The sequence below is a fragment of the Eulemur rufifrons genome, chromosome 7 (assembly GCF_041146395.1).
Source record: "Eulemur rufifrons isolate Redbay chromosome 7, OSU_ERuf_1, whole genome shotgun sequence".
Classification (NCBI taxonomy): domain Eukaryota; kingdom Metazoa; phylum Chordata; class Mammalia; order Primates; family Lemuridae; genus Eulemur; species Eulemur rufifrons.
The window spans coordinates 59,806,843-59,834,387 of record NC_090989.1 but is presented as its reverse complement, the minus strand read 5'-3'; the positions used below and the strand labels follow the sequence as shown (position 1 = coordinate 59,834,387).

Genomic DNA, 27,545 nt, shown 5'->3' with positions numbered 1-27,545 from the left:
TCTTGAACAGTACCTCTGAGCTCCGTTCCCCCTTCTTAAGGAAATAGCCAGGCCTCAGATGGAGCTGTCGTCCTGACAACCTAAAGGCGCATCAGGCTTTCATTGAGGCTGGCTGCTGCTGAAGGGGGCAGTTGTGCAAAGCGAGGGGCCACGCCGAGGGGCGGGAGGAGGGGATGACGTGGAGGGGCTGTCGAAAACCAGCAGGGTGGGAGGGAGGCGCCGAGCAGAGCGCGCGAGGGACTGGAGAGAGAAACAGGAAAGGCAGGAGGGGGAGAGACTCGGGGCTGCTGCTGCTGTGTGGCTGTGTCTGTGCACTCACTGGCAGGCTCGGTGCCGGCTCCCTCGCCGCCCGCCAGCCTGGGAAAGTGGGTTACGAGCGAAGGAGCTCAGCTCAGACGCTGGGAGAGGAGCATCCAGCCACAGAGAGACGGAGCAGGAACCCCTTCCTCTGGCTTTCTCTTCATCTTTTCTAGAGGGTTTTATATCTGTACTCTCTCTCTCTCTCTCTCTCTTGAAATTTTGTTGCTTTGACTTTTTTTCCCCTTCTGCTTTGGCTTTATGAGGGCTTTGTTAAGTCTTAGAGGGAAAAGAGACTGAGCGAGGGAAAGAGAGAGGCAAAGTGGAAAAGACCACAAACTGGAGAAGCCCGTTCCGCCCTCGCTGTCGATGCAAGCCCTCTGTTTGTAAAGCCCTCTCCTCCGCGAGCAGCGCGCACACACACCCCTCCAGAGCACGCGGCGGACCCACAACTCCGCGTGGCCACCATGGTCGGGAGAGTTCAGCCCGATCGGAAACAGTTGCCGCTGGTCCTACTGAGATTGCTCTGCCTTCTTCCCACAGGACTGCCCGTTCGCAGCGTGGATTTTAACCGAGGCACGGACAACATCACCGTGAGGCAGGGGGACACAGCCATCCTCAGGTAGGGCTTTCGGGCAACTTTTCTGCTGCGCGCATGTGTGTGTGTGTGTGTCTGTGTGTGTGTACCTGATCTTGAACTCCAGCTCCCCATGCTGCAGGCTTGTGGGTTGTGTGTGTGTAGTGTGAGTGTGTGTGTGTATGTATTCCTTTTACTGACTGGTGGACGTAGCAGCCAACAAAATTGAAGGGAATTCTGGTCTCTGTCAAGGACCAGTGTTGCTGGTTAAATGTTGTTTGGTTTGTAGGACCTTGTTTTCTCTTGTCAAGGAAGCCTGACTTCACCTATGGCATTAGTGACTTTTGGACAGTATTCTTGCTATTGTAATCACTGTTGCTTTGCGCTTCGGAGTTCTATTGGGGTTCCTTAATTTGGAAAGAAGGTTTGTTGAATTATGGCTCTCAGAGAGTGGTACACAGTACTGCATTCTCCTTGCTCCTCCAGTGTGTGTGTGTGTGTGTGTGTGTGTGCCTGCATTTCAAGGCTCTCACTCTGCCCTAGCAGTAGTTCTGATAGAAGACTTTCTGCAAGGATCCTCTAATGACATAGAGGGCAATAAATCAATCTTAGCACTTTGGTTGGTTACTGAGCATTTTCTGGAATGTAGATAGAAATCAACACAAGAATGAAGAGAAGAAATAAAATGCCAAATTGCTGGTATTAAGAATAGGGTTATTAAACACAGAGGTTGGGAAGGAATTAACCTGGCATAAAATGGATATTTCAAATCGATTATTGACTTCAAAGTCTTATTTCTGTGTAGTTCTGCAAAACTTTGAAATATAATTTGAGATTGAAATTTGGAAAGAAATAGTCCCAAGTCCTTGGGAGTTTGACCCCTATAAGGGACAGTGAGCTAGAAGGACTCAAATGGGACCTAGTCATAATTTTATTTCTAAAAACCTCTAAGCTTTTTTCCACCTTGCTTCTCTCCTCTTTCCTCCTGCATCCACAATACATACCTCTTGTCCTTTTTCCTAGCTTTCCTTGAATTTCTGGCAGATACTAACGACAACAACAACAACAACAACAACAAAAAAAAAAAAACAGAAAGAAATAAAATGCTCTCCTTGGAGATATTTTAAAATCTCATTTCCTCCAAATAAAATGACCCTGTGTCGGTTTGTCTATCTAGCTAATATTGCTTGTTGTGGCAATAAAAAACAGTATACCATAGAAAATAAACCTCTAATCTGTGTGCAAGAAGCTGATAGTGCATAAACCCTGGGGCATCAGGGAGCAGTTCTCTAGCAAAGGTGCCGACAGCAGCAAAGTTTTCTTTCCTTTTCTCAGAGATAAATTTGGTTGGCTGTCACAGAGTGTCCTGCTTTGGGATCCCTACCCTTGTTAGAGAAGACAGTGTGTGTTTTGTGTTTGTGTGTGTGTGTGTGTTGTGTGTATGAGTTGCTCCAGATTGTAAAAAGTAAAAAAATGCTAAAGCGTAAGAAACTCCTTTCTTCATTTCCTCAGCATTGGGTGATTATGAATCCCAAAGATCCTACTATCCAAAGCAGATTTTCCCTTCCAGCTCTCTAGCCTTGTAAACCTGCATGTGTGATTTATCCACATGGAGTAATAAGATTTATAGAGTAATTTATCTGTTTGCAAAGGGATTTGGACATGATGCAGAAAATGTTTTTGCAAACACACAAGCATGCCATTTTAACTGCTAACATTCAAACTCCCTAACATCATTAACCCTTTACTGGCAAAGCACTCTATATAAATTTGTGCAATGCCTAGAAATATTTTTTTTTACTGATTACAAGACTGAATATGAGAAAAGTGAATATCCTAAATGTATATTTTTTTAATTTGAATGTTCATGAACTTTGTAAGGTATTTCTAATTCAGCATCACCTATGTCTTAAGCTACAGTTATTTAAGTTAGATAAGCATGCAAATGTTAATTCAGAAGAACAAAGATATTCTTATATTTCCATACAGTATATGCATAGCAGTCTATGTCTATGAGAGGCAGTCTGACTACATACTAATGTATGTTTGATAGCTCAAAAAACGGAGTTTTTAAAGCATTACACTTTGGTTGACATTACAGTGTAGAAATAAGGGTTGTGAAAAAAGAGGGTAAACATAGAGCCAGTTATTCCTTGGGACAGACAAACAGAGCATGCAAATGAGTCCATTGCTTTCCCAGACCTCACCTTACATGCCCTCCTTTTTATTTCCTTGCCTTGGACAAAGGTTTATTTTGGGGTTGGTGGAATTCTCTATGGAGAGAATTCTCTTTGTTTTCTTAGCTGACCTTCTTCTCAGTTTCTTTAACTGAATCCAGTAAGCTTTGTGGGTCAGTTTCCTGGTGAAGAATGGTGCTCTTGCTTTCTGTTTACAAGTCCAGCCTGGGAAAGGCGTGTTTCCACTTTATTTGTGACATTTTCCTGGGTTCATGAGCTTCCAAGGGAGGAGAGGAAGGAGAACTTGATTCATTGGAAGCCACAGTAGATGTTTGGCACTGAGAAAGTGAAATGGCTTGGAAAGAAAAAATCCTCTCTCAGTGAGTCTGTGGCCCTGAATAATCTAAAATGGCAACAGGAGACAAGGGAGGTTTGTAATTCTGGTTGTCCAATTACAGGAGTTTGGCTGACTGGCCCCGAAACATTTACCCTCACTTCCTTAAATGTTCCATGAAACAAGTATTTCTTTTGGGAATCAGTGCTCATTTTTGTATACTTATGATCTTTGGTGTAACTGTGCATCATGATGGGAGAGTGGACGTTAGTCTTGGGGTCTTGTTCTATAATTTCTATCTTTCTGGAAAAAAAAACAAACAAACTATAAATTATGGTGACAAAATTGAAGGGAAGGAAAGATAGCCTCAGGTGTATATGGCTAACCCAGTTGTTTCCCAGAGCAAATTCATGATCTTTATGAGAAATTGTACAAAGAACTAAAGAAAACCACCAAACCAACTTTCATCCCAAGGACAAAGAATCCAAGTGTGATCCATATACTAGTGGCAGCTGCAGCACCTGGGGCTCCTTCCTAGATGGAATGAACAAGAATCTGCATTTATATTGTATGAATATAATATGAGTATTATATGAATATGCACAGGAAAGTGTGAGACACACTTATCCACAGGAATTCATTCTGAAGCGGCCTCCCTTAGGAGTTCATCAATTACTGGATGAGTTTCTAACACTGGTTGTTCCAATCCTCTACCCTCACACACAGGCACCCCTAGAGTTTCAACTCCCGCATAATCTTGACAGGTTGACACCATGTTGTTCTCTTGATAAGTCAAAGAAAAGTGGAAGTAGGGAGTGACCTAAGCCAACCTTTAAAATTTCATTTTAATAATCCCACTGACCATATTTTCAATATCAGCAGCATATGTCTGAAAAAAATTATAAAATACTTGATCCCAAAGAACCATGCTAGTTGCATAATACATTATATTATCATGTGTTTGTTAATAAGATAACTTCATAAAACTTACATATACGTGAATATCTTGGGCATAAAACGTAAAGGTGTATGTGACTAAATGCAGGTGCTTCACACTATTGTGATTGTAATTATTCTAAACTCTAGGTATTGAAATTTTATGTACTTCACAGTTCTGACCCTATTTGATATTTGCAGGATATTATAATACTTTTTATGATGATAACATTTTACCCATTTAAATGTCAATGTACTTAATAAGTATTTGGGATTTCTAAGGAAACTAAGTAGCTAAGTGAAGGATAGTTAATTATTAGTTTTGACGAATCCTAGGTCTTTACTTCCTTGTTTGCTTCTACAGTAGGGAGAGAAAGAAGAAACGGCAAAAGAAGATGTGACTATTTGACAGTAAAATGTAAAGACTTTGTGCAAATTTCAAGGAAAAAGAATGGTTTCTATGAGGCATCTGGAACGCCTACATTCATTAATAAAGTGTCAACACTCAAACAAACTTGACACAATATGTGATTTTCTACTACTTATAATTCACTCTTTGAGAACAAACTGCGGGTATGGTTCTACTGGGAGAGTTTGTAGCAATTATGAAATTTTCTTTATCTGCAGCTAAATCACTAAAGATAATCAGAATTGGTTGGTTATTACTGATACTTTTTAGGGATCATCCATTGTCCATAAAATCCTTTATCAAATATATTTGGTAAATAATAGAGTATACCATACTATATGTCATCTAGGAACATGGTATATTATGTAAATTTTCTTAAAGAACATTTATGCACCTGTTAATTACATCATTTGTTGTCATTTATGGCACAAGAAACACAGCAGGCAAATAAGAAAATTGCAAATTATGACCATTTGTGTTTCTGTAAGTATGGGACACATAAGTATGTATACATACACACACACAATACATAATAAAGGCAACTTTTCTGTTTTGTGTAATTTGACTTGGAGTGACTTATATGTAGAATTGTGTAGAGAACAACCAAATGTGCCTGACTCGTCCATTAAGTCAGTTGATGAGGGCTAATCATTTGTGTTTTTCAAAGCTTGACTCCGCGTGATAGCAAACTCAGGCAAAACAGGATTAATGCATTTTGCTGTGGTCTGAGAGCTCCAAGTACAAATGTCTGTGACTCACCTGCTAGGAGGTTGCCTACATATGCTGGTTCTCCTGTCATCACCTGAGCTTCTTTCAGGCCATTACTTATAGGTTACAGCCATTTGCCCTGTTCTTCTCTGAATGTCCTGCCTGTTAGTTTGCAAGGCTCAGAAAATCTGGGCTCTAAATTTGGATGTATCCTCCATGTGAGCAAATCCCTTAAATATTCTGAGCTTCAGTTTCATTTACAAAGTGTTGAAACTATCTATTTTAGTTACTCTACAGGGTTGTTTAAAGCAGCTCAAAGAGGTAAAGTGGGAAAGTTTGTTGAATTGCAAAATGCTACACAAGCCTAAAGTTTCAGTGGTTTTTCAGCCACATACAGCCAGTTGTTTAGATTTTAGGGAACTCGTTTTTAGTCCAGTGTTTCTCAAACTTGAGTGTGTACCTAAATTTTGTGGAGGGCTTGTTAAAACAAATTGCTTGACTTCCACCTCCAGAGTTTCTGAATCAGTAGGTCTCTGGTAAGGCCTGAGAATTTGCATTTCTAACAAGTTCTCAGGTGATGCTAATGCTACAGGATACTACAAGTGTGGTCCACAAAAAGGCATGTTAAGTGTGACATAGTTGCATGTTAAAACCCAGAATTTCAGGGTCTATTCTAGATGGACTAAGTGAGAATCTATATTTTAACAAGATTTCCAAGTAATCCATAGACACATTCAAGTCAGAGAATCACTGCTTTAGAGAGTTGACCACCAAGCCTGCCCATGACCATCAGCTAGGGAGCTTTTAAAAATACTGAAGCCACATATTTCCTACCCTCAGAAATTCTGATGTAATTAGTTTGGAGAAGAGCCTGGGCATAGGTTGTTGCTTTTTGTCTTTTAATGTCTTTGATATGTATACACTGGTGAAAACTACTGCCTTACTGGATAAAGAATCTCTTTTACAAATCATTTTCAGGGCAGCATTAAATAGATATGCAGTAAAAAATTAGAATCATATTTTATGGTTTGAGAAATATGTCAACAACCAAAGATGCACAAAGTCAAATGTGTGAGAGGAATGAGATTGCCATAGGTCCATTTCTTTACTACACAGTTTCATCACAATGTCATGGAAAATGGGGCAACTTTATTTTAATATGGACCCAATTTACATAATAACTATTGAAATAGCATTAAAGCTTCCATTTTTTTTTAAAGCTTATTGTTCTGTGTTCTCTGTCTCATTTAGGTTAGTCAAAGCACAAAACAGTTCTATATTGTTTTTGTTTTTATTGTTTTTAATGCTATCTCTAAGGGAGAAAAGAGACAATATTTAGATAAGGAAAAGATCTTCAGTATTAACTTATTCAAATAGGCTTAATCCTGGACACTTACATTGCCATATACATATACATATATATGTATATATATGATTTGTAAAATGATGACATTTGTTTTTAAAATTCATCTCAACTTTACATAGTGATCAATCTTTAGTTGAAACATATGGACAAGTCTTTGTGTCATAGGTAAAGACTTTCCATGAAGTATATAGTAAGTTTAGAATGCTCAATAAGGGTCAGAAGACCAAGATCTAAATAGCATGAAATATCCTAATCTATTAAATGAGAATAACTGATAACTATGTGGCCTACTACATGAATTATTTTTATTATAAAATGAGATGTATTTATCAAAGTGTTTTATAAATATAAAATGGTATAAAATATAAGCTCTTAAAAAGAGTTATTGTCATTACATTTACAACAGGATACAACTTTTAGAAAAATTTTTGAAAGTAATAAAATGAGATTTTTATTTTTATTTCTATGTTCAGCACTGGTCATTTGCTCTTAGATGTTTTTATTATTTTATTTCAACTTCTTTGCAGTCACAAATGTCTTAGAATATAGCTGCATTTCTTATCAGGAGTGCTGGGCACATGGACACTTTTTTAATAGTCACCTGTAATCAAAATTTAATCTCTAGTTAACCCTCACAAAATAAAGCCCTTTGCTTCAAATTTTGTTAATTACTATAGGAAAAACTTATAGAAGTTTACAGTAGTAAAAGCTTTAGAGATTAGGCAGTCCACCATGTCATTTTCAAGCGATATAACGAGAAGAGATAAATTTAGTTGGTTGTCCAAAAAGTTTGAATGACCAACTGAGAACCAGAACACGTTTTCTAATTCTCATTTCACAGTACCACTGAAACTATCTTCCTGGTCTTCACTGTATTTGATGACATGCCATTTTTTTATTATACCCAAAATTATGCCAAAAAATGTCTCACTTTCTCTTCTCTTTCTTCCTCTACTTGCCTCCTCTCTTTTCTCCTCCCCATTCCTTTTCCCTTCTCTTTTTTCTCTCATCCATGCAAATCAAATCTGCATTTATTTGTGGTGGATCATACAGCCAGTAGTGGTCAAGGTGGATTTTTTCAGGAAATGCCCCATGTCTACTCTCTGTCTAAATCAAGTGGGTTTTCCTTCTTCCAGTTGCAGCTCCCAGCTTATCATATTCCCAAAGATGTTCTTGTATTATATTTAGTAGAACCTGTTCAAGGATCCCTTGGCCCACTAACCATATATCCCTTTTAAAAAAGTTCCTTTCCTCTTGCTTCTGGTCCTCTGTCTTCTACTTAGTCTTCTTATCTGAATTTGAGTCCTTTCCCCCAGTTACTTCAGCTTGGTTTCTAAACCTACTGCCTTCTTATTCCTTATGACCCTCTCCCTGGTTAAGTCTCCTACTACCTGTCCCTCCTAGAGGGACCCTGATGGTTACAGTAAGATCGTGGCCTGAGTCTCTGCTTTCAGTTGATATGTTGTCCTTTCAACAGCCTCAAAGGGTACACACTGTAGTCATTGTAGATTTGTTTGTTAAAATCTTCTGAAGAAGGTAGAACTTTTCCCCCCAATGTACACAAAATTTACATTGGGCTAACCATGGGGCTGATTGTGGTAAACTGGGAGGAACTGGATACAGATCTAGCTCTGGCTCTTGTGTGGTAAAGGTATGGTGCAAAAGGCAGATGCCTGGGGGCTTCTGGTGTGGCATGCAGAACAAGGTATCCTGAAGCTTTCTTAGCAGGTGAGAGATGGAGCTGGGGAGGTTCAGTATGGTTTACCAAAAGAAGGGCAAAGCACAGTAAGGGGACATGACATGTCAGCAATCCTAGTTATCCTCACAGGGAGGCAGGCAGGGGTCACACAGGTAGGTCTGTCAGCTGGTAGTGAAGACTCAGTCACAAGGCCAGGGGTTCAGAGAAGGAACAGAGTCCTTGGGACAAGAACCAACTTGACCAGTCAGAGGCCTCAGAAATGAAGGACTTAGACCTCAAGCACGTTACCGAGACAAGTGACTTGGTCAAGGAGTAAAAGAGAGAGACCCAGAACCTAGAACTGAAGCTCTATATCAAAGCTGTGATAACCCAGGTGTGACTTGAAGTTGAGTCTCAGAGCAATGAGCTCCCTCTTTTTAAACCTCTTACTGTAAAAGTTCAGGATCATAAAACCTAGTCTAGCTCTCTAAAGGAAACAGAAGACAAAGGTCTGAAATGAAGTAAGAACTGTACTACTTGCTTCTTGCTTTGGCTAAGTTTACTAGACTACATTATCAATTTATTTAGAATTTCCAGACTCCATGTAGTTGACATAACCAAGGACCTGAGCTCACCTGACTATACCAGTCCTGCTATTTCCAAGATCAGTCTAAAAATGTCTTCTGATCCTTCAGAGGATCTTCCATGGAGTAAAGTCAATGCTCCTTAACTTGAATAACTCTCTATGAGCTGGTACCTCACTGCCTTCACCAATTCAGAACCACTTATAGTCACTGCTCTTGAGCATGTGAGTTTGTGTATAAACTCAGTATTGTTCTTACCATGGTTCGTGATGCTTCCTCTGCTTGGAATCTCCTCCTCCTCCCAGCTCTCCTACCATACTTCTCTGCTAGGTTAGGTTACTTCATCACTCCTTCTTCAAGGCTCAAGGCTCAATTCTGGTGGTACTACCTTATTCAAGAAATTGTCCCTAATTCTTCCAAACTAAGCAAAATATCCTATTTATTATTGCTGATAGCCTCTCTGCAATGTTGAGCTTAGAATATACTACATTTATAAAAAACATTCCCTTTACTTGTGCCTTGCCTCAAAAGCAGGAATTTCATCTACTTTACCTTTTCATCCCAGAATTTATCTTAGTACCTATAGGTGATCAAAATAAATATTTGCCTACTCAATTGAACAGAGAAGTGTGATCATACTCTAAATCAAGCAGACTAGAAGTTGATTTATAAAAGAGGAAACAAATTAGAAGGAGACAGGATTGAAGAAAGATATTTTGATAATGAAGTCAACCACTGCTGGAATAATTGTGGATGTGTGTTTAAAGAAGGTATAGTAGTAAAATTATAGATAGATTATTCTCTGATTATTGGTGGGATGTATAAAAGGGTTTGGTTAGAATACCCTCAACATTTCCCATTGCAGCTACTCTTTTCAAGCATACTTTTCTAGAAAATGAGAAGGAAAAATGGACTTATTTGGGGGAGATCCCAAAGCTTCAGAGTTAGAGACACAGAGACACAGGCAAAGCATGCTCCTTTCTCTGATAGAATAGCAGCTTCTGACATAACTAGAGGTCACTCAATGGCCCTAAAATGAGATGTCTGTGAAGAGTTCAACACCTTAGGTAGCTCTAAAAGAAGGATTTTACCTTCCGGGAGCTGCTAAAACTCTCTTTCTCTAGTGGTGACTGTGAACTTTCAGGGATTAGGTCAGGGATTTTGGAGTTACTTAAGTATCAGGATTGTGTGCAACAGGTATATTCACCACCATCCATTTTACTTTCTTGTGAAATGAGGCAAGGTGCATGTCACTCACATCCATTTGCCTAAAAGTAGTTACTCGTACTGAATAATGATGCCTACCTGGGTTTAACAGTTATTCTCTCCTGGAGATTAAAATTTGAAGGTACAGTGGACTTTGTAATAATCTCAAATTCCCTTCTGTATATTTTACCATAATGCACAAGGGTATTATTTATATGAGGTCAGAGGAAAAGACTGTAACTTTGAGGAAAAATGCAACCAAAGCTTCCCATACAATAATACATTACTATTTATTTTATTGTAATTTTCTATGTTGAATCTCTATATTTTGTCTGAAGTTAATGTTATTCTTTCTGAAGTTGTGCTTTAGTCATGCTACTATTTGCCACACTACCCTACTAGAGACAAAAAATAAAAAATGAAAGTGATATATCCAACACTAAGTCATGCATAGCAAATATCTACATGTGAAGACATTGGGAAATATAATTGGTTTCTTGACTTCTAATTTTTGTCTGTCTTCAGTCATACCTCACTCTAGCATATGTTTATCAGGGCTGTTTATTTTATGAGGTTTGAGCCACTTATGGCTGCCAATTTGTGGCTGGTCTTTGCCTTGCGATAAGCAAAGTTTGTGATCACCTTACGCATGTTCATGATATAATTGTATGAGCGTATCTCAAGATCAGCATTTTGTATTGCTGAATCATTAATTTAGCAGATAAAAGGATTTTTCTTTCACTCTCTTTTGACCTCTGTCCTTCTATCTTTTGTGGCTCTAATATTGAGGATGGATCATCACCACAACAATAAACTGCCTAAACTCTACAGGATATTACCAGATGAGATAAACCTCTAGATTGGGTATCAAGGGATTTAGGTCTTAGTTCTGCAAAAGTCATTAACTGTGTAAAGTTGAGAGTTAGCTTCTATTGTTCCAATTCCTACTTGTCTCTTAAGCAATGATGTTGGTCTGGTGGAGTGGCATTATGTTTTGGAAGATAGTTGAGTTTATCAGAAGAATTGCAAGATGTTATAAATGGAATGATCATGTGCTCAAATAAAAAAATAATAGCTCCTGAAATATCTTGTAAATTTCATAGTATAAAAAACTTTAAAAAACATTTTTACATTAATGCTTTAACCCTTAAATAAAAATATAACAGAATTCAAAGTCTAGGTCTTCTACAAATGAGTATGTATTTGTATAGAATCTGCTATGAGTTATAAACAATTTGTGTCATGAATATTCTTATTCTATATTGTATGGATATGTTTGAACACAATATCTTAATTTTATTTTTACTTTACTTCTGCATATGTTTATAATTATATGTAAAAAGTAAAAACATAAGTGTTCTTTTTATATGTACATATAATTTACATACAGAATATATGAATGTGAATATACTGTGAACTTTGGTCACAGCATACTTTAATAGGAACCTAATTAATTTGATGTACCAATTATGGGGAAGTTTATTGCAGAAAACTGAATTTTCAGAATGTCAAGGATGTGAACAGATACAATATATAAGAAGCATCACATAATTGTTGTCTTAATTTGTTTTGATTAATATGTTTTATTTTTAATTAATCATTATGCAAGGTGCTAAAACTATTTTGTAAAAGAAGTCAATGTTTCTTATTTCTATTAGATGTTAGCTTATTATATACTTTCCAAAAAGTAAAATAAAATCTTATATAATTATTTTATATTTGTTATTATAAGACAAATTAATGTTGCCTTAATTAAAGAAGAAATAACTATATTTTTAAATGTAATTTCATTCTTTGTATTTGTATGGTCAAGTCCAGACTAAATTTCTATTTTCTTTCATTCTAAGTCACCAAGAAGTCTAGTAATCTGTTAATGAGTATGCTTATTGAAGATGACAAATTGTCCACTGAAAGAGAAGAATAAGAATTTTAATTAAATTTCAATTTGTTTAGCAAGTGAAATTATCAAAATTATGCTATTATACCCTTTCCAATTTTAAAAGTTCAAGGCCTGTGAAGAAGTGATTTGAATAATATAAACAAGTTCAGCTGTAAGACCCATATGCATTACACCCAGGGCACTAAAATAACTTGAAAGCATAATTATGAAAGCACTATGCTAACATTTGAAAATCTGTAGAAAAAGGAACAGTTTCACAATAATGGTGGCATACAATATTATCCTAATTATAAATAACAGGAGAAAATAATATTAAACCACCACCCGCTGCCTGTAAAAAGCTTATGTGCTAGAATGGAGTTTTAAACAGAATTTGAAAAGGAAGCAGTGATCACTAGAAGCCAACATGGGTTCCCTGGGAACAAACTGTAACATGGTAAATAGATTTTCTTAAAATGAATAACAAAAAAATATTCAAGAATGGCGGATTAGGGAAATGCCATTTACTTTGAGCATCTATACTTAAACAAGTTTCTCCTAATAGGTTTATGCACAGATTATGGGTCCAAACTGAGCTAGATTTTTTCTCAAAGAATCATGTCAGAGAAATACTGATTGGTAGTGGTAGAGGAGACTCTCAGTCTGTCTTTGGTGAGGTTTAACATTTGGATAAAAACACGGAAAGTAAACTTCCAGTCACTTGTATGACACAAAGATAAGGGGATAGTGAAGGTGTTTGTTGACAGAATTATAAGGTAAATATGGATGAAAATTATAGGGAGGAAAATTGTAGCTCTGTGTAAATAAGAATATTTTATATATATATATATATATATATATATGTATTTGTGATTATACCACATCTCACTCAAAAAAAAAAAAAGAGAAAGAAAGAAAGAAAATAATTTAGCATAGTTTAAAATTTAAATAGAACATAATTTGATTAAATAACAAAATCAGGTTGAATGACTTAGAAAAATGACTATTCAAATCACATAGTTGAAATAACACAGCTTCTGAGCTGGAACACCAGCTCCAGGTATCACCTCTACCAATTACCAGCTCAGCAAACATGGGCAAATCACTTATCCCTGGTAGGCCTCTGGTTCTTTCTTTATAAAATGAAAATGATAATAATGGTATTTACCCTCTCACCTCAGAAGGTCATTATAAGAATGCATAAGAAGGATCTACAATTATAACTAGGCATATCTTTTGGTATAAGTGTATTTATTTTATAAATGTCAGTTTCTCTTCTGCCCAAATGGAATGGGTTTCCTTTTAAGGAAATTTTCAACCGTTTTAGTATTTCAGCAGAGGCCAGATGACCACCATCAGGAAATATTATTAAAAAAAAAAAAAAAAAGAAAAGAAAAAAACCCTTTATGTAGACGAAGATTAAAATGGATGAGTTCTTAGATCTCTACTAGCACTTACATTCTATCATTCTATGATACTCTGATTTTCCACTCTAGTTTATTTTGGGTGTGTTTATTTTATTTTTGCTGGCATTCTATTATTACTTTGACTGCTTATGGAGAATTTCATTCAGAAATATGTTTTCTAATAAGTATAATGTTTTTTAACATATATGCCTCTACAATTTTCTTCCCACTGAAGAATTTGCAAACATGTCAAAAGAGAGCAACTGTATTTTATTAAAACCAAAGATCTATTTAGGCCTTTCATCTTTCCACATAGAGCAACATCAAGACAAATCTGGTCTCAGAATGTTACTTTTATAGTCAGCCAGCTTCATAGAAATAGATAAGATTAATCAGGTCAAATAGTGACCTCATCTCTTACATCTTCTGACTGCCTCTATGACTTTGGCACACATGTTAATATAATTTTGCCTGAAGTGCACCCTGGAGTTCTGCATTCTATTCAGTACATCTCTGACTGAACATCTTGCTGCCATCTGAATTTGAAAATTATGAAAACAGGACTTCTAATGTTGATCCTCAAATTTTCACCCTTTGTTAACTTTTTGGTCGATATGGCTTAAATTCTTTACTCCCCCAGTGAGTAAAACATGAGGCCCTCTCCAAATCCATGCTTCATATATTGGTTGACTACCTATTGTAAGGCCTGAGATATCCCAGGCCTTAAACTTCTAAAACTCTGTCTCCCTCTGATCCCTGACAGAACTCCGTCACCTCGCCAGCTATTAATATTTGATGTAATCTTTCCCTCTGCTGAGTCCCACAGTATCATCAGAGGTGGTCTCCAGTAAAATGAGGAAAGGGGTAGTAATGGTCATACTTTGCTTGGGTCACTCCTTTACTTTTCATAATAAGCACCCTCACCAGCACTAATGAAGCAAAATAACTTCAATTTCTACTCTTTTGTTCTTACAATTCAAATTCCCTCTATTGCCATTAAATATGAAGTCAACTAACAAATGACATCCGTCAATGTATCTAGGTATCTATCTCCAGCTCTTGCTGAACCCAGTCTCTTTCATCAACACCAAGATTTTTGCTTCATTTTTTGAGACAGGGTCTCACTGAAATGCCGCTGGTGGAGTGCAGTGGCATCATCATAGCTCACTGCAACCTCAAACTCCTGGGCTCATCAATCCTCCTGCCTCAGCCTCCGGAGTAGCTGGGACTGCACGTGTGCATCACCACGCCTGGCTAGTTTTTCTATTTTTTGTAGAGATGGGGGTCTGGCTCTTGCTCAGATGGTCTTGAACTTCTGACCTCAAGTGATCATCCCACCTCGGCCTCCCAGAGTGCTAGGATTACAGACGTGAGCCACTGTGCCCGGCCTGCTCTCCTAATTTTGTATTCATGTTTTTTCTTATTTTATCTCTTTTTGTAAAATGACTTTAATTTACCTAAAAGTACAACAGTTAAAATTTATAAACAGCAATTATAAGAGTATGCAGCCAGTCTCATTCCTGTTGAGCTGACATGTACTTAGCTAATTACCTCATCATTGCCTTAGCAGTATTTACATGAAAGAAGCATTGATGCACAGCTTTATATGTGGAACCAGGTGACTTTTAAATGCATAATGTGGCATTTTGGGTAACAGTTTTGAAAGAGGTTAGAAAATTCAAACAAACAAAAGCGGGAACTTAAAAGAAGAGGGAAAAGATGGAGACAGGTTAGGGACAAGCAGATTGGGGAAGGACCAGGTGTCAGGATTTCAGTAAAACACAAATACCCCCGTTCCAAAGTGAATTATCTATGTGTAAAGCTGAAAATATTTCTAAGAATGTCACAATTTCCCAGTGGAAAATCTGTAGATATTAAAATAAAAATGAGGCCTGTTAAAAGATAATGACAGGGGATGCTAAGAATTACCTAATAAAGTCCTAAATATGTCAGAGTTAATTTGTTAAATATAAAGTCTTAGTTTCATTCAATTTTAATCCCAAGAGAAAAGGTTTAGGCAATGAGTTTCCAAGCCATAGGCTCCTGGGGAACTCCAATGTTTCCAAACTTCCTTGTACATCCTAATCATATGTGTAAACATTACATATCTTCAACTTAAATGAGTTACTGTTTTTCAAGTGTGTACAGTCTCTTTTATAATGAAAAATGCATTATTTTTTATTCTGAATATGTGGTAGTTTTTTTTGTTTTTTTTTTTTTAAACTGGACCTTTCCTCAGTTACAAGAAAGATCTTCATAATCAGAGAGTTTGCAGATCAATCTAGGTATTGATAGGTCCAATTAAAATATAGATAGGAAATGGACATGAGAAGGTTGGCAGGCTGGTAGAGAGAGAGGGGGAATCCTAAGTAAAAGAAGTAGAGCATAAATGAAGACACAAATATGGGAAAGACAGGGAACAGATGCAAAAGGACATATGGAATGAAATAGATTTTCAAAGGTTAATTTTGTTGGCTAAACTGAGTTTGAGGGCCATCAGGTTTTCAGGTAGAGTATCTCTGATGACTATCTCTGTGGAACTGGTGGTCAGAAAAAGCTCTGGGTTACATGGAAACATCAACTATTTTTCCTATCAGGGGATAGTTTGAACTATGAGTTTAGATGAAATTCCCAAGGAAAAGAGTGTAACATGCATAGTTAGTGTGCATCAGCTTGTGCTGGACATTCTGTGGGGATTAAGTCAATGTCCAACAGAAGTAGATTCACAGGGAAGTTTAGCTTTGGGACTCCTTACTTGCATGGGCCATTCTGAAGCTTTATCTCTAAATATCCTAATTTTTAATTTATTGTTTTGTGTTATTTCTTTTTATAGAAAAATTCCACACTGTATAAATATTTAGGCCCCACCATACTTGGTCTAGTGCCTCAAGAAACTTTATACAAATGAAAAATTAAGTAACAATGAAAGCTGTGGTTCTGATGGCTATTCACAAATTGCTGTGGGCTGATGTGTTACTATGAACATTTTTAATGAAAGAACTGAGTCTTAAGGGTTGAAGTGAAATTTGAATGAGGATGGAAAGAATGAATAGAAAGGCAGACATTTCCATAAGGAAGTAAGGCCACGATAAACAGAGTAAATGAACTTCAGGTTGTGTGCTACCTGAACGACCCCAGGAGATTTCTGTTTTCAACCTTCTTGGCACACTTTTTTCCCTCAAGGCAGATTAGTGGTAATAATTACAACCCACCATACTATACACTACTGTCTCCTAATTCCTCACCACGACATACAATAGCACCAAGTTGTTGCAAAGTTAGGAAATAGGGTAAGATGATGGCCCCAAGGTTCAGGACAGAGATAAGACACAGGCAATCACAGAAGATGTATTCACATTTCAGATTTGGTTTCCAAATTTTGCCATTATGCTGTCAGGGTTTTGTTATTATTGTTATTATTTTGCTGTTTTTTTTTTTTTTTTTATACTTGGTAAACTTAATGAGCTGTCTCTAAATAATGGGATGTTTTTATTCTTCCTTCTATCATTCTATTTCAAATCCTTATCAATGCATGACAGTATTACTGACTTTGGTCTTTTCACATGTTGATTCTTACTTTGTACTAGACACTTAGTTAAGTACAGGTGATGAGCAGTGAATAAATTGGAACTTATAGTCTAGCTTTTTAGATTTCACCGCTGTTTATGTTCTTCTTTAAACACAGCTTTTTATTAGTTTTTTTCTTGATCAATAAACTAAAATTGGCCTTCAGTCTTTGTTTCATCTGTTTCAGTTTCAAAGCACCGTCAGGCTTTAGGATATCTTTCTCTAATACTCTTCTTTTTGTTCCGAATGTTTCCTGGTACACCATATCCATCTTTCCTTTTGTATATATTAATTTTTGTTTTTCTTTAGGTGTATGCCTTTTTACCCTCCACTCACCTAAATTTTACTCACTTTAAGCCTATCCTCCTCTAAGAAACCATTACTTATTCCATCCTCAATTTATTATTTTTCCCTCTAATTTATTTTATTTATGGAAGTTTAGGCAGTATCAAACAATTTAATGCTTATATGTTTGCAAATGGTTTTCTCTGTAGGTTCAACTATATTGCAAGCTCCCTAACATAAAATAAAAGAAGATTGGAGATCACATGAATACCTTGGTCTGAGTAACCTCTCAATCAATACTTGTGTTGATCTACTTAACCAAGTATATCACATTCTCTGTATTTTAAGGAAGAGGAAATAAACTCCAGGGAAAATAAATGACTTTCCTAGGTCAAACAACTAGTTATCAGCAGAGCCCTGTTTAGGTCAGTGCTATTTCCACTAAGCCTTGTTCTATGCCCCATATATTGTCTGGGCCAATGCTGGACACATAGCAGGTGCTAAAATGTAGGTAGGTAGGTACAGAATGAAATATATTTGTTGCTATGCCCCATTCTATGGATCATATATGACCAAAGGTAAAGGCTGGCAATAGGGCATCTATTTTTCCCTTGTCATAAGTAAATACAGGGTGGTGAAACCTGTAGGGCTAATGACAATATCAAAGGTGAGCAATTCTTTTGAAATTACTTTCATGCTGATCTGGGGTGATAATTGCATTCCTAGAGTTGATGACTTGACAAAAGCTTTATGACTTAGACATCTTAAGGCACCACCAGATCTAAATGCCCAGCCTCTCCCCTGCCCCACAGTAGACAATTTATTTCACTTGGCAAAGTCCACTCTCTTTTCATCATTAGTGAATTTGGCCTCTTGAGGATGGCATTTTTAAGAGTAATGCAGATACATCCTTTCCTATCAATAAAGCTGTGATTTACAGTATTTAATCTAGTTGAAAGGAAAGAAAAATGGAAGTCTGCATACAGGAGAAATGAAATTATAATAAAATGGCACATTCCCCAAAGTTTTTCTAATATGTAGAGTATTAACCTGGCACCCAGCCTTATTTGCTGCACACAGAGCTCCATCAATCAGAAGAATGGAAAGCCTGGCATTCCAAGACTCTTACTAGGGCATTTTACTTACTAGGTTCTATAGATTTTGTTGGGTAAATAACATGATTTTTAATCTACACTATCTCCACTGTTGTCTTGTGTAAGACTGAGCCTCCATGTACAACCTAGAAATACTCTTTATCATTTCTGCCCCATACCCATCTGAATTCCACTTTTTGCCCATGTACTGCCGTACTGTGTTGTCCTGTGACCCTCAATTGATTGTGAAACATTCAGCCTTCATTAGTCAGAGCGTTCTGTGATTTTTTTTTCCAAAGATAATTGCCCCTTGCAGAAGGTAGGGCTATGGAAAATTAGTTGTGTTTTGTCACTGGCTTAGAAATGCTGGAATGAAATTTAAATCTTTCCCCAATGAACTATAAACTGCTCTCCTTTGCTAAGCCTCAAAACTTGAGTGTGATTTAATGTTTATTCAGCACCGACAATGTACAGCCACTTCAAAAAAGCATTCTGTTTATCTAGCACTCTAAACTTCTAAAGACATGTCACATACATTGCCTAATTAGTCCTCACCAGACCCTGGCAAAGAAGGAAAAGAGGACATGCACATTATTCCCACCACATACCCTGGAAATAAAGCTCAGACTTTTTAACAAGATAATTGAAGCCAGAGGGCCACAGGACGTGAGTGAAACACACTCTCTAATAAAGGGCACTACTTATTTTTTCTCTCCCTATTTCCTTTTTAATCATTTGTTTCTACCACCTGTTCTAGACCCTACTTTATTCTTACCTTAGTTTTTTAAAAAAAAACTGATTCCTTTTGATCTTGCTATATTCTCTTTCTCATCGTATAATATTGTTTATCAGTCCATTCCTTCTTCCCTTTTCTTCTTTCACTTACTTTTGCTTTTAGGCTTTTATTGCGGGAGACATCACAGAAGGAAAAGACAGTGAGGACATTAAGATGTTTGCTCTCTCTTTCTCTCTCTCTCTCTCTCTCATGTTCCCGGTGCTGTGTTCAGTGCTGGCTCTCTGTTCTCTTTGAGACTACAGCTTCTCTGCTGAATCACTGCTCTGTTTTCAGCCAGGGACCATGGAGTATTCCCAGTGTATTTATTTTCTGTTCCTGAGCTGAATGCTGGGTGCCTCTTTATCCTGATCCTTTCTGCAAAGGAGTTTAGGAGGTGTGGGATAGAGGGGAGAAAGGAGGAGGAGGGATAGGAATGCCAATAAAGCTTTCTCTATCCCCTGAGGAATGTGCGCAACCGTCTTTAACATTGCTTCACTCAGTGTTCTCTTCTCCACCGCCCTTGCTTTAAATTGGATCTAGGCCCTAGAGAAAACAACTTTGTTAATGGGATGGTTAAAGAAAAAGAGAGGTGGAAGTTGGTTCTGCTCAGTTCTGGCAATGTGTCCTCTTTGGGAATAACAGTCTCAGGTGCCTGATCTGAGAAAGGGATTCCACTTTCTATGAGGAAATACTACTTCCTTTCTGTTACAGGTTTTTTTCCTCTCAAAATGAAAGATTATGTTCTGTGCCTCCTAAAGATACATAAAACTAACTTGCTTGGCAAATATGGCTCATCCATTTACTCAGCCATTTATCTATTCATCCATTCATTTATGTATTCATACATTTGACAAATGGCTATTAAACATGTCATTGTGGCAGGCACTGTGCTAAGTTGTGGGAATAAAATGGGAAATGAGAGAAATAAAGTAACTACCCTCATGGGGCTTACATTTCAATTGAGGAAAAAGACAATAAACAAGTATGCTAATACATAGATAGGTAGTTCCAGCTAGTGGTAAATGCTAAAATTGAAAAAAAAAAAAAAAAACAGGATATAATAACAAAACTATAAATGGGATACTTTGGAGCAAGTATCCAGGTATGGCCTTCCTAAAGGGGTAATATTGCAGCTGAGCCCTAAAAGCTGCTTGTATAAGCTTAGCAGCACTCTTTATTTTTAGCCCTTTTAATGAAGTATAACTTATATATCATAAAATTCACCCACATAAACTATTCATTTCAATAGTTATTAGTAAATGTACAGTTGTGTGATCATCACCATAATCTAGTTTAGAACATTTTCATCATCCCCAAAATATTCCTCATACCCACTTTTAATCAATCCCCACTTCTACACCAGACCCTGGGCAAGCACCAGTTTACTTTCTGTTTCTATATACAATCATTCCTCAGTATCCCAGAAGATTGGTTCCAGAACTTCTTTCAGATATCGAAATCCAACGATGCTCAAGACCCTTCTATAAAATGGTGTAGTGTTTGTATGTAACCTACACATATCCTCCCTATACTTTAATCCTCTGAAAATTACTCATAATACCTAATACAATGTAAATACTATGTAAATAGGTATTACACTATATTGTTTTTATATGTGTTATTTTTTATTGTTGTGTTGTCACTTTTTATTGCTTTTATTATTCAAATATTTTCAGTCTGAGGTTTGTTGAATCCACGGATAAGGAACCCATCTGATCCACATTGGAGGGCCAACTGTTTTTGCTTTTCCAGGACATTTCATATAAATAGAATCATATAACATGTGACCTTTTGCATCTGGCTTCTTTCACTTAGTATGATGTTTTTGAGATTCATCCATATCGTAACATGCCTAAGTAGTTTGCTTATTTTTTATGATTAAATAATATCTTATCGTATAAATATACCATATTATGTTTAATGATTCACCAGTTAATGAGCATATGGATTATATATACTTTGGGGCTATTATGAACAATGTTGCTATGGACATTTGTGGTCAATTCTTTGTGCGAGCATAAATGTTCATTTCTCTTCTACAGATACTGAGGATTGAAATAACTGGATTGTGTAGTAAATTTATTTTAACTTTTTAAGAAACTGCTATATTTTTTTCCAAAGTAACTACAGCATTTTATATGTCCACCAGCAATGTATGAAAGTTCCAGTTTCTCCATATCCTCGCCAACACTTATATTGTCATTTGGATATAGTTATTTGAGTATGTGTGTAGTGGTATCTTGTTGTGGTTTTAGTTTGCACTTATCTAATACCCAATGTTGAACATATTTTCTTGTGCTCTTCTGCCATTTATATATTTATATACATATAACATGTTATTCAAATATTTTGCCTCATTTTTAATTGAGATGTTTTTCTCTTATTATTGAATTGTGAGAATTCATTGTATATTCTTCACACCACAAGTCCTTTATCTCACCGTATGTGGTTCATCTTTTCATTTTCTTTTAATGTGTAAAAGTTTTGAATTTTGATGAAATCCAGTTTATCATGATTTTCTTTTATGAATTGTGTCTAAGAACTTTTTCCTTAGCCCAAAATTATAAAGATTTACTCATAGGTTTTTTTCCAAAGACTTTTATAGATTTAGCTCTTGAATTTATGTATATGATCCATTTTTCCTTAACTTCTGTATATGGTATGAGACAGATTCTAAATTCATATTTTGGCTGGGCATTGTGGCTCACGCCTGTAATCCTAGCAATTTGGGAGGTCGATACAGGAGGATCACTTGAGACCAGGAGTTCAAGACCAGCCTGAGCCAGCCTGAGCAACATAGCGAGACCTTTCTGTACAAACAAACATACAAACAGAAACTCAGAAAAATTAGACAGGTGTGGTGGCCTGTGCCTGTAGTTCTAACTACTCAGGAGGCTGAGCCAGGTGGATTGCTTGAGCCCAGGAGTTTGAGGTTGCAGTGTGCTATGGTGATGCAACTGCTCTCTACCCTGGGCAACAGAGTGAGACCTGTCTCAAAATAAATTAATTAATAAGTTAATTAATATTTTGTTCAATGTGGATATCTAACTAGTTCAGTGCCGCTTCTTGAAAAGACTATTTTTTCCCCATAGAATTGCTTTGGCACCTTTGCCAATTTACTTATTTTTAAATTGCTCCATTTCAAAAGGGAACAATAGTCCATGAAAGCTGAAATCTGTTGGTTTGTCCTTAGATCAGTCATTGTTACCTGATGCCTGAAATTTGTCATATTCTATCCCTGTTACTGCCTAGTTTTCTAAAAGATATATATGATATGGTCTTTTGATTAAATACCTACTTTGAATAGATAGCTCTCTGTAGTAGACACAGATAGATATAAAACCTTTCTCTGCTCTCAAAAAGGTTTTAATATGGGAATAAGATATATGATTTAGCATTCAACCAAAATAGGTACAGTGTCACTTTCAGATATGATAAAAGCAAAATGAAGCAAGTTAGAATTTCTAAGTAAAAAAAAGCTGACACATTGAGAGTTATTTCTATAAAAGATATTATGATAAGTATATTACTGGTGGTTTGATTATATGTCCAAAATGCTTTGCTCTAACTTTTTTTAAATGGCCAAGTAGATGAACCCTATGAGTTATATCCATCTCCATATTGGACAATAAACAACTTACTCTATCTTTCCTGGTCCAAATTGGCTCATTTTGCCTTCATGTTTCTTGTCTCCACCCTGTTATATATATTCCTAGATTCCATTCCTCTGCCTTCCCCCTGTTGATACGTGTTGATTTTTACATAAAGATTACTGCTTTACCACAAATAAGCATCTTTTAGACCTTCCTTGTCTTCCTACTCTGAATCTTGACCTACTCTGCCCTACTTTTCTCCTTGCCTGAGTTTTTAGTTCTACTATCTACACCTAACACCTAGAGCACCCATTTTCTAAAAAAGGAAATTTAAACAATTGTAAAGCCAATATTATTTAAAACCTCAATAACCTACCCCCAAGCCTTCCAGAAACACAGAAAATAATCTAGTTTCTATAACTTCCAAATAAAGCAGTAAATAATTTATTGAATACACATTTAGGGAATTCAAAAAAGAGAGAAATTATTTTTAACTGGGATGGTCAGAAAAGGCTTCAAAAATATGTGGCAAATGAGGATTCTTAAAGGAGGGTGAGATAAATTAAATTGTGCAGATGTGTCAGGAATAGGAAAGTGGGGAATTCCAGACAATATAGTTTCTTTTATCTATTCATTCATCACTAGGTACATTGCTACAACAGTAGAAAGCAGAGGATGGTTTTTAGAGAATATTTATGAGTTACCTACCCAGAATGAGAGACAAGGGGAAACACTTATGGAAAAGGTGACAACAACATTAAGGCTTTAACATTCAAGTAAGAGTTTACCTATGATGGTTAGAAGGAAGCATGTCAGATGTGTTGGGAAGAGGGAATAGCATGTACAAAGGCAGAGACACATAAAGGAGTATGGAGAATTGAGAGCGAGTTAGTATTGATGAAGCATGGTGTGCATATGACCAGGAGTAAGGGGAAAAACTAGGAAAGCTCATGGTGATTTTAAGAAATGGTGAATCTTTGCCTGGAAAGTATGAAGATTACAAAGAGAATTAAGATAGGTATGTCTGGAAATGTAGACAAGGATTAGTTTTGAGCTACCTCGGGTACCAAGTATAGGTGTTTGAATATAACTTTAACTTTATTGGGCAAAGGTAAGTGATCTGTTAACTCACATCGATGTGGTTGTGACCTATGGTGTAGTTTGAAAGTGAGGAAAGGCTGGCAGCAGCAGAGGCATCATGTAGAAGCTTACTACAGTAGTATGTGTTTGATGACATGGAGGGATAAGCTAGAGCAGTAAGTGTGGTGCTGAAAATATACAAAATGACGTGGGAGATACTCTGAAGAAATGGTCAGCAAGAATTTATGGCTGGTTGGCTAACACGGCAAGAATGAGTAAGGAGTCAAAGCTGTCATTGATATTTCAAGCTTGCAAACAATAGAGAATTAAGAAAGGGAGAATTTTTAATGAGGCAAAGGCTATAAATTGGGCTTTTAGACCTGCTGACTTTGAAATGACATAAAATACCTGGTATACCTTTTCTGATAGCAGACTAAGATGAGTAACTATGTCTCATAAGTGAGATCAGCATTGAAGATTGGATTGGGAAGTTTTTCAGCATAGTGAAAAAGTCATACTTTAGAATAAACATAAATGGCATAAAAAGGATTGGCTCCACCATGTTTGTACAGGAAAATGACCAAACAAAAATCCAGCTATCAGTGAGAGGGAAAGAGAAAGAATAAATATATATCTATTAAACAAATGTTCTAAAGATGGTACAACTTTTCCAGATTGTATCCATGATAACTCAAGAAAGTTTAGATTATTAAAGCCATTATATGTCAAACCTGTCATCCCTGTCTCTCTAGGATATCAAAATTTCCCCTCCAATGCATAAAAATTGTGCTAGCTCTTTCTGTTATCCCTCCAGCAGGAAATCCACAAGATCTACAGGACCTGGGCACTGATACTTAGAGAACAAAACTTGTTTTACTAATAGAGTCTCGAAGAAACACAAAAGAGTTGTGCTGCCCTCTTGTCATCATTTATTTATTGTAATCAGGACTGACAAGTGAAACAAAGAGACTCATATCATTGAAGGAATAGGAAACCCAGCCAGATGATTAAAAAAAAAAAAAAAAAAAAATGGCCAGGATGCAGGCCAAACTCTCTCTTCTTCCTTTCCTTTCTCATCCTCTTGTCCTATTTCAGATTTGTATTTTCTTGTCAGCATTCTCTGCAGCAGATCGATTCCTCTTCAGCTAGCACCAGTGATTTTTAAGCAAAGGAAGAAACTTATTCTTTGCAGGTGAGAGATAATTAAATTAAATATTACACAGCCCCTGAAGTGCGGGCAGCTGATAACAAGAGCCAAACTTAATATCCTGACAGATGTTGTCTTGGATTGATTAGTCTCCCCTCTCACCCTGGTGTAGCCATGCTCCAGCCTGGACAGCGTAGCCCCTTGGCCCCATCCCAAATGGGTTTCTGCGTGGCTTGGCCTAGTCCAGAGGAAAACTCTGTTAAATGTGCAATAAAATCCCTTCCTTTTGAGGAGGAGGAGGAAATGAAAACCCAGCTTGCCTACCTCTGCTTTGAAACCCACTGTAGGACAAAGTCAGATTCTAGGCTTAGTTTATGGTGCTCAGAATAAAGATGTCTTTCCTCTGATTTTTGGTTGAGCCAACACACACGTGCGCGTGTGCGTGCACACACACACACACACACACTCCTTTGCCTCTTGAACTTCAAAAATTGAGATATGCACATTTTTGTGACAGAATAAAATATGGGAAATTTGAAAAAATAGAATTTTAAAAAGTGAAAAGAAAAAAAGCAAATAAATTGCAAGACTACATACAAATGTAAGTGAAAGAAGAAAAAAGAGATTCCTTCATTTTCATTTTTACTCCCTTCCTTCTCCCCTCCCTTCCTTCCTTTTGCCTTTGTCTGCCCTCTCCTGTGTTTCCTTCCCTCTTGCTTCTTCTCTTTTCCTTCTACCTTCCTTGTCATCTTCTTTTATTTTGTTTAATACTATGTATTATTTTTTATTATGATACTTGCAAAATATTGAAGCCACAAAGGGGGCAGAGACTGTTTTCTGCCCTCATGGACATGCCTTCCATGTAGAAGGGAACCCGGGAGGTGCAGGATAAATCACAAAGCGTCCATGTGGTGAGCCCCACATCGGGACGCCCTGTGTCCTGGGAGCAGGAAGATACCAGGGAAGGTTTCATGTAAGACATTGGGTTTGTCCTGGCCTTGAAGGATGGTTATGTGTCACCAAAAGGGCAAGCAGAAGAGCATTCCAAACTGAAGTAAGCATGTGCAGAAAGAACGTGGTGTACTTGAGGCTGTCAGCTGTATTCCCACCTTGAAACCTGCAGCAGATTCACCACCACTCAGCTTGGTACATTCAATCACTTACCAACGCCATTGTTTTCTGATCCCCATTTTGCTTCTCTACTTCGTATTCATTTTTAAAAGTAGTATCTCAAACTGGTGATTTAGTTTTTCAGTTATTCCAACTCTAATCATTGTGCTCCCTTAAAACCCTGTATGTAGCATTTACATGTCACTACAACTGTGAATAAAAAAATACCTCACTCCTTTTCCAGTCCTGGTACAAAACACATATAGGCACTCACCAGAGAGGGGGGATGCATGGCTTGGAGAGAGAGCATTAAGTATGGCTTAGCTGGCACACAGAAGTGCTCAATTAGTGCTTGTTGTAGCATCTATTTCAATAGTGCTGCCTGAAGGCAAATGGCCCAGAACCATTTCCCACACTACCTTGGCTTTGCAGAATAAAGTTTTAATCTATAGGAGTGAAACCCATGTAAATTATAGCTCTGCTTTAAATTTGTGGATGATTTCTATGTTAGAATTGCAAGAATATACAGTGTAGCCTTTGTGAATGTCATTACTTTAAGGAAAATATTTGAATTGGAATAAACATTTTATTTTAAAATTTATACAATTTACAGAATACATTTGCACCAGCCCTGATCCTTCTACCTCCATCCCGACTATACCACTGGTCTTCCCCTTGGCAGTTTCTCACCCTATCCTTTGCCCAAAGCCCTGTTGACATACTCCAGAGTCTTTCATTTGCATTCTCTGCAAGGACCTATGTTAATTCAAGATCAGCAGCAGTACAATGCAGCATGAAGGGTAAAGCACTATTATTATTTATTATACTTTGAGTTTATACTTTACCTGTGGGAAGTTTCAAATGCCTGTATCATGCCAGTCTGCAGTAATCATCTGTACACCTATCTTGAGGGCATGCCGGCTCTCTCTCCAAGGCAGAACAGAAAGAAAAAACAAGACAGGCTGGGTAATTCTTTCTGCCACACTACCAAAGAAAACAATCCCCCTACTCTGATCATTTTGTTATACATATTGGAAAGTATCAAGGAACCTATTTCTTGGTCTCAAGCCCAGTGACCAATGAATCTGTATTATAGAATATTTAACTCTGTTCTTTGAGCTTTGTCATTTTAGTCCGGTGTTTCTATAGCTCTCGCTCAGCAATATTGTGAAGCAGGAAATATCTTTACCAGCAACTATTTTTCACATTTTTCAAAAATTCTATCTGCAAATTCCTACTCTCCCATTTATAACCTCATATGACCTCAAGTATCTCTGTGAGCCTCAGTTTCTTCCTCTGTAAAATGGTCATATAGTAAACATTGTAAAATAAAAACA

The 27,545-nt window shown here is 37.0% G+C and overlaps 1 protein-coding gene across 2 annotated transcripts in view; it reads left to right on the top strand.

Annotated features, from left to right (window-relative positions):
* The first annotated feature begins 764 nt into the window (after positions 1-764).
* The window catches only part of LSAMP (limbic system associated membrane protein), a 595,694-nt gene continuing 568,913 nt past the window's right edge, over positions 765-27,545 (top strand). For both annotated transcript variants that reach the window (XM_069472648.1, XM_069472647.1), the window contains exon 1: positions 765-919. In XM_069472648.1, coding sequence (XP_069328749.1) covers positions 765-919 — 155 coding nt within the window. The remainder of the gene's footprint in view (positions 920-27,545) is intronic.